This window comes from Corvus hawaiiensis, chromosome 10 (assembly GCF_020740725.1).
Source record: "Corvus hawaiiensis isolate bCorHaw1 chromosome 10, bCorHaw1.pri.cur, whole genome shotgun sequence".
NCBI classification, from domain to species: domain Eukaryota; kingdom Metazoa; phylum Chordata; class Aves; order Passeriformes; family Corvidae; genus Corvus; species Corvus hawaiiensis.
Window position 1 is genome coordinate 13,372,988 of NC_063222.1, and position 11,580 is coordinate 13,384,567.

The 11,580-nt window shown below is 36.0% G+C and overlaps 1 protein-coding gene across 1 annotated transcript in view; it reads left to right on the plus strand.

Moving 5' to 3' along the window:
* Positions 1-10,069, plus strand: part of GRK7 (G protein-coupled receptor kinase 7) — a 30,668-nt gene extending 20,599 nt beyond the window's left edge. The window contains exon 4 of the mRNA XM_048313881.1: positions 1,224-10,069. Within this exon, the coding sequence (XP_048169838.1) occupies positions 1,224-1,566 (343 nt within the window). The 3' untranslated portion in view covers positions 1,567-10,069. The remainder of the gene's footprint in view (positions 1-1,223) is intronic.
* Positions 10,070-11,580: the final 1,511 nt, after the last annotated feature.

The window sequence follows — 11,580 nt, forward strand, 5'->3', positions numbered from 1 at the left end:
GGGCTTACACTTTGCTGAGTTTGATTTTGTAAGGAAGTTGGAAAAGAAAAAAGCAATGTGTTACAAACTACCATTTTCTGAGGCCAAAACGCAGACAAATTTGGTTTTCCTATATCACTGTTTTCAAGAGCAGTGCATCCATAAATACATTAAACAAAGAATGCATAGGTGTGGAAAAGACAGTGCTCCTCTCTGCTCCTCCTTTCTCTAGAATTCCAAATTCAGACTTTGCATGCCTTGACACTAGAGGCACAGTTCAAAAGCTGTGGTCTTTGGTCATGCTTCAACAAGCACACATTTGAGGCTCAGATGATTTTTATCATCAGAAAATATCCTACAGTCTCACTATGGGTCTAGAGTGAAACAATTCACTAGTTCTTTTACAGGTGAAGTTCTCCCTAAGGTGTGAAGTTGTTTTTCATAAGATTTATTTAACTTAAGTGTTTACAATTATTTAGTCCTTTCTGTTTTTTCTTATTGGGTTTTAACTGTATTAATAAAGGATTATGTTTGTGACAGTGGCACGCATACTTTTGTTAATGTCATAATCTGTGAATCTCTTGCCTAAAAAAAATGTTTGTTAATTTATAAGAGTAGTTATTTTGAATGAACAGTCACTAAAAGTGGGAGTGTTTATTTGAGTGTCATAACTGAGTTTTTTAATGTAAATGTGTAGATGCTTTGAATTAAGATAAAACCAGAATTGTCATTTGTCACCAGGTTTCTATTCAGACTATTGCTGCTCAGAGTCATTCTATAGATGTATTAACCCAATATACCCCATTCTAGAGTTTAATACATATTCTTACCCTATAGTATAGATACTCTTATCCTAGTTGATACAGGGCCAGTCATTGAACCTCCCTTGTTGGACAGTAAATCCCGTACCTCCCCTCCCCATCCTGCTGTAGGTTCAGTTCTGGTGGAAGTGTACCTTTGGATGGGGCATCCCAGATGCAGCATTGCAGCTCCTGGAGCGTGGCACCTTGCCTGGGCTGATTTACCCTGAGAGGTGGAGTAATGAGTAACGGGATCAGAATGTTTTCAGCTTCTCGACTTGGCTTATGTTGTGCAATGCAGCGTTCTTTGGTTAGGAAAAAAGGAATTGTGCTGCATGATATATCTCCCCTTATTTTAAAGTACTGTCATGTACGAAACACAGCCACCCCTGTATCTCTCTGAGAGCAAAACACACTGATGAGCAAACTTTTGCTTTATTGCAGGAATGAAGACGATGACCCAAGAAAACACAGCTTCTTCAAAACAATAAATTTCCACAGGCTAGAGGCAAGCCTTATTGACCCTCCATTTGTGCCAGATCCATCAGTTGTCTATGCCAAAGACGTTGCAGACATTGCTGACTTCTCTGAAATACGAGGAATTGAGTTTGATGACAAAGACAAGAAGTTCTTCAAAAAGTTTGCAACGGGTGCTGTCCCTATACCCTGGCAGGAAGAAATCATTGAAACTGGACTGTTTGACGAACTGAATGATCCCAACAGAGTAGTTTCTGGAGGTTATGCAAACGGAGGGGAAGCTAAATCGGGAGTTTGTTTGTTGTTGTAATTATATCATTACCAAAAAGTATAGAAACCACCTCAGAACTTTCCATATTCTGACTCTATTTCAGAAACTCAGTACACCTGTTTGAGAAGAACCAGCCAGTGTAATGTGACATTGACAGGCTATGTAGTACCACCAGCTGAATAGACTGTATTATTTTCCTTTGCTCTAAGGAAGGAGACATTTTTGTGTTATTGGAGATGTATCAAATGAAGAACCATATTTCTTCAAGAAGCTTAGAATAGAAATTCTGAAATACAACAAGCAATGATAGAGTGAAGAGGCAATAGCTTTGAAAATGACTGATTACTGTTTTGAATACAATGATTTGTTGGTTTTGTCTCTTTTTTCTTGTTATTTCTACTAACATTTCCTCTTTGTTCTACAGTTTTCAGGAAGGATTTTTTAATTTTCAAGTAATCTTGGACAGTGGAGCTCATATACCATGTCAAACTTGGAATCTTATTGGTTAGCCAGTCTGTCAAATTCTATTAGGTTTTGGGTGGTTTATTTTAATATGTTCAAATTGTCATAAGATATAAAGAAATATCTACATATCACTTGGAAATAAGAACAACAGGATCAAACTCTTTTCAAATGTGATTTTAAGATTTGAAGATAAGATAGCACCAATTTAATTGAATAAAGCATTTATTTACTATTATTAAGTGTATTCTTTTAAGTGATAATACCATATACAAAGAAAATGTATTTGTAAGTAAATAGACATTCTTTTTGGCAATTTTAAACTTATATCAGATTTCCTGATAATTTTTCTGTATTTTGGTGATAAATTAAGATACAGATAGACCAAAGCAATTCGTAATTGACTTTTTACAAGGCATTCAGCGTAAGATTTTAATTCAAGTTGCAAAATGCATTATACTATTAAGTGCTGTAATGATGAAAAGGTTATGTATGCAAGTTGAAACTATCTTCAAATGTTTGTTGATTCTTGCAAATTTTGATGTGTTTTTATTTTTCAATTTTATGACAACCTAAATTGAATTACTTGGGAATATTGCTATGAATACTTGCTACTGATGAAGTGTATTACTCATGAGATGCCTCCTGCTGATTTTCTGTGGTAAGAAAATAGGCAGTTGTTCTTTGCACAACTTTTAAAACTGATCCTGCACATGCTGGTCAGTGTCATCTATCCAGCCATAATTTCCATTGACTGAAGTGGAAGTTGAAACTACTTCATTCCTTGGAGTCCTGGAGGTTGCAAATGCCCTCTTTTCTGTTTTTCATACAGCAAACCTCCTACTGAACTCAAGGATTTCTTTTAACTAGACACAGGGGTTAACTCACACATCTGTTTTAGAAGAGGAAAACCTGTAGATACAATGTCTTCTATAGTCAGGTCTGTCATGTGCAGCACAGAGCGTTGGTATTTATTTATAACCTAATAGCACATCCCAAACTCTTAAGTTTTAAATACTTTAAGTGTTTTAGTCACAGCTAAGTAATTAATTGGTAATACTTTGTGTTGTTCTGAGTAGAAAAATAATTGCTCTTTTTTTCTTTTAAATTTGCTTTTCCAGTGCTTTATATACTTAATATTCAAGTGAAAAATCAAGAAGAACAGTGTTACTTAGGATTAGGGGGTAATTCTGTTCATGAATTATGAGCATAAAATTGTCTGCCTTTTGAGTGAAGACTTTGTATCAAATAGTTTGAAACAATATAAGCTGAATTCTGACTTGGTCTTTTAATTGAGAAGGATGATCCTGAAAGATTATGAAAAGCAGAGGAAGTTGAGAGGAGAGTGATGTGGTCCTGGCATGGATTTACGAAAGTGCTTCCACCACTGACATCCATTGATTTTATTTCTCATTGCTCCTACCTGCAGAAAGCTCTCACAGTGGTAGTGAATATAATAGGCTAGTATATTTAAGAAACCAAGACAGAAAACTTTTTTATATATATTATATATTGTGTAAATATTATAATGTTTTTTTAAACCCACAAAACACAAAATGACACAAAAAACATAGCCACCACCTTATTACAGCTAGGAGAGACCTGTTAGTGCTAGTGGCCTCAAACTTTTGTCCTGAATTGATGCACCTCAAATCCATAGAAATGCTATTTCAAAAATCCTCCAGAACCATAAAGCAGTACTCTGAAATGGCTGTAGGTTTTCCAGTGCATAACTGAGTTTTGAGTTCCCATTTGGAAAGAGGTTATGTACAGACAGAACCAGAATTTAATGTCTTGTTAAAATCACATATTCCCTGTGATATCAGGTGTTGCAAGGCTGCATTTTTCAAAATGTATTGCGATACTGAGATCTGTGAATTTGGGATGCCATGTGTGCATAGAATTAGGGTATTTAGTTTTAGAAATGTTGTAGTGTCATTAATCTCAGCAGGATGTGCATCAGTGAGATCCGTAATGTTAAGTGTATCATGAATCATTCAGAGTAACTCATCAGAAGTCTGATAATGCACAGTTTGGCACAGTGTATGACAGAGAAGAATGTATTAGCTTGAAGTATTCATTAATTTTCTAAAATTCTCTTTTCACAACATGAACAACTTCTCTTTGTGCTGTGGAGAGGGAGCAGAACAAAGATTATTTCATTTTCAGTGAGTCTTTTAAAAATTATTTTCAATTTTTTTTAAGGAGTCTGTGAAATCCTTGGTTCTTTTCTTCTTCCTGCCACTGTAAAGTTCCTTGTTAAACTTTCAGGAGCAAAGTTATTTTAACAACCTGCTTCACCTTAACAAAAAGCCAGCAATCCCGAAAGATTTACATGTTCAATGAATTGTCTTACTGCAACCAAAGATGGTGCTCATGTGGGTAAATTTGAATGTATATGCAAGTGCTGCAAGAGCAGGGCCCAAGTCTAAAGTATTGACCAGGTCATTGGATGTTTATGATAGAAAATGAGGGATGACTTGGGGGAGGAAAATAACCTTGTGGTTGTGGATTACTTGAGTTGTTGTGGCAAAAGGAAATTTTGTAATTTGAAACTACAATTTTTTTCTTCTAGTTGTCTCCCTTTTTCATGCTTTGCCAATGTTGTGGTGTCTCACTTGGCTGCCTCCTTTTTCCAGCAGATAAGATGCATTTGAGTGCTAATATAATCTAAAAAACTAAATTGTGAACTCTGTTGCATTAAGTGCAATCTGTGAAAGGTTACAGAGTTGCCCTGGCCACTCTGCAGGCATTGTACGGACAGTGCTGTCTTTCCTGCCCTGTTTTATTCAGTCCGGCTATTGGAACTGTTTGGTAATTCTAACTGTAGAAGGCTGAAATGTGAGATTCGTGGTGGCTTGATGTGTTCTTATAAGAACATCATTTAAAGTTTGGTGACACTGAAGAAAGGTTGCTGGCTCTGAGAGGGTATAAAAGAAAGACCTTTCCCTTACATCTCAAGTCCAGATTTTCTTTGATACTACCTCTGTTACCCTTACCATTGCTCCCCTAATTTCACTGAGCACAGAGACAAAATGATGTTTGGTATTAATATTAACCTAATGAAATCGTTGTTCACAGAGATTACTTCTCAGTGGTACTGAGTACCTTCAGTTGTTTCATGGCAAAGGCTCATGTAGTCAATAAATGCCTTGTGTTGCAGCAAGAAGTTCACTTTTATATTCCAATATGAAATAGATTTAGTAATAGGAAATTTAGTGTGCAAATTCCTGGCTATCAGTTGCATCTTTATTAGGGAAGGCAACTTTACATTAAGCTAAGAACATCATAACTTGAGACAGTTATTTCTTCAACCATAAACAAATGCCAATACAGAAAGCAAAACAAAAGTAAGATGAGATCTCTACTTAGAGCAGATGTCTGAAATTGTACAGTTGTAGTTACAAACTGATGCATGGTTTTATATATTTTTAATATCGGCATTTTTTTTAGAAATGAAATGCTTATAAGTGTATTTAAAATATTGTTGCTTTTACAGCTTTTAATGATATATATGTAACATTTTTCTGATCTGAATATCCACATCAATGATGAGAATAAGTAAGTATGCTCATGTTATTTACCTTAAAAAGTGTAAATTGCTTCTTTGATGTTATGACAATAATTTTTATCTTTTTATCATTAGTTTTTTAATACCAAAACATTTAATCTCTTTCTGCTGTAATGAATTTTAAAACAAGTATTTTTATTATATACAGTGTTTTTTTCTCCATGATAGGATTTAAATTAAGGTCTTCGCAACTATGGTTCATAGCACCATAGAAGCACTGAAAATCCTACCAGTTCTGGGACTTCTGCTAAAAGCAAAGCATATATTTTTCCCGAGTGACAAACACATCAAGTTTGAAATCTACAGGTGGAAGAAGGTACTGGTACTTTGCAGTATGAGACTTGACACATGTAATGTTGTGGGTAAAGGTCCCCTGTGATCAGTGCAGCTCAGGGAGTGCATTTGGAACTTTGTGTCACAACAGCCTTGGGGAGCTGCACAGGCATAGTGAGGAGTGCACGGACAGAAAATGAAAACCAACTTAAGTAAGCACATGACATTTTATGATTAGGCACTACATCATTGCAGCAAGTAACACTCAATCTAGTATTTAATTTTAAAAGTATATACCAAAAGAGTAATGTTTCTTAGGAAATAATTGCTTGGTATTTCTCTTGAGTTTCATTTATATAATAACTGTCTGAACCTGAGCAGAGCTAGTATAAAATTCTTACCAGTTAGCCCTTTTCCTTAGGGAGGGGAAATCTTTTTGGCATCTCTTGCCTAGAAAAGAGCAAGAGTAAGAACGCAGGGGGTGTCAATGTGTCTCTTGGAATACAAGTACCTTTATCCATGGGAAAACATGCCTGGTGATGTCTGTAGGTAGCACCCTTCTCCTGAGTTCCTTTCCTTTTATACGGCATAGCAGATGGTCCTTATATACCCCACTCATGTCTCCTTTCCTGTCACCTCCAGAAAACTGGCACAGTTCTGAATGAAGCCATTTCAGTTTTCAGGGAAACTTACTGTTACTTTTGTATCTTGGACAGGCAAAAGGTGCCATAAACAACAGCTTTCAACACCATTTAGCGTTGACCCTAAGTGGTGAAAGGCTTTCGTGGTGAAAAACATGGGAAAAAAACCCTGTGAGTCTCTTTGAAAGGGCTTCTGGATATGTTAGGTCTATTCCTTTCCTTCTGACAATTTCGGGGCAGCTGCAGTGGTTAATTCCTCCCTTTCCTGTTGACCAAGTGCAAACACAATCTGGTTATTTTATCCTATTTATGCTCTTTATCCATGCTTTTCAATGTCTGAGTTTTGTTAGTTGGCCAGTTCTTCCAAGTGTTTTGTTTTCTGGTTAACATACACTGATATGGTGCTATTGCAGTGTTTGGTAGAATGACTTACGAAGAAAGAAAACTTTCATTTTTCTTCTGTACACAAGCATTAGTTGAAGTTAAACATAACTAATGAATTCTGATGTGTTTTATCAGTTGTGCTTTACCAAACTTACATGTTGGCCTGTACAGTTCATTGAAGTTCTTCTGACAGTTACATTTTACAGAGTGGAAAGATACAGTGAGGCTGAACGACATACTGTGTACATGTCCTTATGATGGGAGTTCCTCATGATGAATGTTTCCATGATTCATGTTTTTATAAAGAATGCCAAAGGGATGACTATGGATATATCACTTGTCATAACTTGTAGTTCAGTTAACAATAGTGAAGTAACTGTTTAAAAAAACAGCTATTGTACAGGAATGTTGAGTTATGTTTGCTTTGCAAGATTTCAAGCAAGCATGACATGGGATGTGCTAGACATGTCTCGTGACTTTTGAATCGCTGGGGTAAAAGGGCTACTGCAAGTAAGAGCAGATTTGTTAATCACTCCTGTATGCAAACATTCCTACAGCAATACATTCTGTTCCCACTGCACACCCTTTGGGCAGCAGTGGAAGCTTTCTTTAACTCCACTGCTAGTCTATAGTGCCTAGTGCTCAGTCTGTGCAAATCCATTGATGGAACTACAAAGAGGGAAATGGTTCCCATATCTTGGGCTTCTCAGAGGACGTAGAGCAGAGCACAGCACTGCAGTGATATGAGGGCTTGAGCCTGCTGCTGGCATCACCAGCGTGGAAGGCAGAAGTGGTTTTGGGAGTATGAAAGTGGGCAGAAGGAAGTCCGGTTTCATAATGCATGGAGTCAGTTCAGTCCCACTGTTAGGAATGGCTTCTCTAGATCAAGTGACAGTAGAGCTATTTTTTGATAGAAAATAGAAATGGATGATTGGAGTGGAACCAATGAGAGAATGTCTGCAACAGTACCAAACAGGAAGGAAGGCTCTAAAGTGTTCCTGTTTGTGCATTTCCTTGTAGGAAGGAATTAAATTCATAGTAAGAAGTATGGATAATTATTATCATTATCAGTAATAATAACACCAGGATCATAAAGAAGAACTGCTAGTACCAATTACCAATTTAGCCTGTTATTGTGCAATAACTGGAGAGAGGCCTGATTTACAAACAAGGCAAAAGAATTGTGCTTCTATTTCTGAAACATACTACCTTAAACAATGAATACCATGAACACTGTCTTGTTCATGACAACAGGATGTCATGAACAAGAGGAGGAAACTCTCTGGTGAACTCGTACAGGACAAGTTGACACTAATCTCAAATATGGCATCTGGCTTCTAAATCTGTTTTATTCTATCTTAATTATGCAAGAACTATGAATCTGATTTGACAACAATCATTAGGCGCAGGTTTTTTCTGAAGAACAGAGGAATTTTTCCTTTCTGTTCTTTACAAGATTTTATCCCTTCCTCCAGGCTAACTTCTATCCTATTCCCTATTAGGACATTATTCATTGATGCAACTTTGCAAACAGATAAGAGGCTATTTTTGACCCCAAAACTGTGATGAAGTTGGTAAAAACAGAGCTACCTTGAGAAGATAATGATACATCAGTAATAACCTGGTGTTCAAAAAGAAGAGAAATATGCAATCAACGTATATTGAAAATTAGGCTGTAGTTTAAGGAGTATTTTCTTAAACAAAAAGGAGATATTTTAACTCATATCGGTTCCTTAGTAAAACTACTGTCCATGTCTGTAAATAAACTGTATCACTGTTGCAGGCTATTTTAATCAGCATTGACATAGAAATATTCATCCTGATATTAAGTAAGGTTTGAAGAGACCAATTTAAATATCTTGCTGCACAGAGTGAAGGCAAAGACTTAGTTCTGGATATTTGACTAAGACAGCTAAGCAGTGCTGCCAACAGTATGTACAAGTATGTAAACTTTTGGTTTCCCATGCTTAGTGAAAGTGAGAAATGATAGTGCCAAAATCTGGAACCTACCATCAAACTAATGAGCTGTCAGAGCACACTTGCATGAAAAATTTCAAGTTTAAGGTATTGCATTAGAAAGGATGTACTCTCTGAGAGGCTGTTAGAAGGTGGAATGATTATACAGTTATGCATCTATTGATACTCAGATCTGGTTTTATTTTACAAATAGTAAAAGCAGAAACATTCTTGGTACTTTTGGAAGAAATGTGGGAAGCTGTGCTCTGTAGTTGTATTGCTCAACTGCATCTTTTTATCAAGTACAGAAGAAGAAATCAGAAAATGTGCTCTTACTAAATTGTAAGGGTACTTTGTATGCTGCTTAAAATAATCTGATAATGATATATTGTCTGATATGACCTAAGAATTTTCATGCTTTCATTTTAGTATAAGACATCCCATAATGAGAGTTCTACTCTGTTAAATCAAGAAATGGATAAATGTTCGAATACTGGTTTTCCAAAATTCCACCCCCCGAGGTGATTTTTCTCATTTCTGCTGCTCACATTTTTGCTCCTCTCCCCATCTTTCTGCGTCAATAGTAAATCAAAATGTTATATTATTTTTGTTGTGAATGAAAATGTGGTGACAGATCCTGGATGAAAAGTCCTATAATTCATTAATTCATAACCCTAATCCAGGATCTACTACCCATGAAAACCAAAACTGAGTATGTACTCTTATATTTGGTCTTTCAAAAGGCTCCTAAGTTACCTCAGTTCCAGGCAGGGAAAGGAATAAAGAAATGGATAATCTCTTCAGAATTTTACATATGCTTTATTCAGAGAATAGTGGATCAAGTGTTTTAAACAAAGAAAGGAAGGAAACTTTTATTTCTTGCCAAGAGATTGAAACCTCCTGATCTTTTGCCAAGCTAGTTTATTTTGCTGCCAACAGTTTCCTCACCTTAAACAGCTCCTATTAATCTGTAAAGCTAACAGCAGTGAAGGAAACAGGCTCTGCAGAATGGCAACACTGTAAGAATCTGCTCTAGTTCATGTAGGGACAGATTCACTTTAAAATTTTGGTATGTATTTGAAAGCACAGACAGTTCTAGGCAGGGGGTGGGTGACCTCAGATGATTCCTAACCAGATTTTACTTTTTTCTCCAAGTGCATGAAAGTTACTGGCTTTGTAAATGTTGATCTCTTACTGCACAGGAATTATTTAACTGCTTTTGCTATTGAATAAAATATGACCCTGATTTTCAGGATTCTGTATCTTCTGTCTTTAAAAAAAAATGTTGCAATTTACTGAATTTAAGAAACTGAACTCCTCTGAAGTGAATGCATCAGGTTTGAAACTTGGTCTCCTTTAAAACTGGTGAGTTAGTTACTGCAGTTATACCATATCCTCAGTGCTTATACTCGTGATGAAAAGCACAAGTTCTTAGATATTTTGCTATTCTTTTTTCAGTGAGAAGAACAAGATGATGAAGATGTTTGGTAAAGTCTGAAGTCAAAGGCTGGCCATGGGTACCATATGGCAAGGTTTTTAGTTTTATTATGATAATAGACCCAAGACCAGATGTGTGATGAAATTATCTTTGTGTAGTAATGGAGCATAAATCTTTCACACCCCTTCAGCATGTTGTCCCAATCAAATTTATGCAGGGCTAATTAATTGAGGAGTTCATCAGCTACAGGTATCGGTTTAGTTTTTAGTTTAGAGTAAAACAGAGGGAAAGTTTTTAACTGGAGAACTATAAATTAAAACAGTTATGAAAATTACTAATTTTGAGGGGAGAAGGTTGTAATTAGTGAGCTGTATTAACAAACATATTCCATTTTTTGTCTGGATGGACACAGGGATAGTTTGTTATTCTGAGATCCATGGAATGGACAGTGTTCCAGACTGTAGTGTTCTGAAATGACCATCATATTACATTATCTGAAAAATAGGCATTTTGAAATCAGTTTAAGACAGGATATGCAAGACCTTAAATCTTCACTTTAATCAGGAGTGGCAGTAAATGCATTAATTGTGTTCTGTTCCTGCAATCTTCCGGTAAGGAGAAAAATAGACTCATTCTGTAAAAGCTGTTATTTTAAATGAACAATGCCTTTTTTTTTTCTACAATAGCAAGAGAGAAAATGCTGCCTGAATCTTTCTTTTCCCCTTGCAAGTACTTTCTAATATATAGTAAATCAAGTGAACAACCCTCTATTAATTTGTTTTTTCCATTCTATAGCTAGCAGACTGCAATTAATACTTCTACCAGCAGAAGGGAATGAAGAAATGTTTCAGACTTGGACACGCATCTCTGGGTCACCTAGATGATATGAAAATATTTGGACTGTTTAGAAGAACTTTATTTATTTTCTAATAGTAGGTGAAAACTCTTCTAAAGCCTACAACTGTCAGGCAAAGACCAGGGCATCTAAAGTAATAGTACATACTAAAGCAACTGCAATGAACTTTTGTGAATCCATCTCTAGAGGGATGGTTTGCCTACCAACTTTTCGGTTGCTCAACATACAATTTATAGATTACTGCACAGTCATTTGTATAGTTTTATGTTTCTAGTGAAAACACAAATGGTTTTATTAAAGGGCTTTTATTTCACCAGAGAAACAAAGCAATGGGGAGGGAGACACAAGGAGACACACAGAGAACAGCTTGAGAGCACAGTATATGTGCTCAGAAGAACTCAATTAAAAAAAAATTTTTTTACAAGTGTCTCTGTGTTCACAGATGCTTATCTGTATAATACTAACTGACACC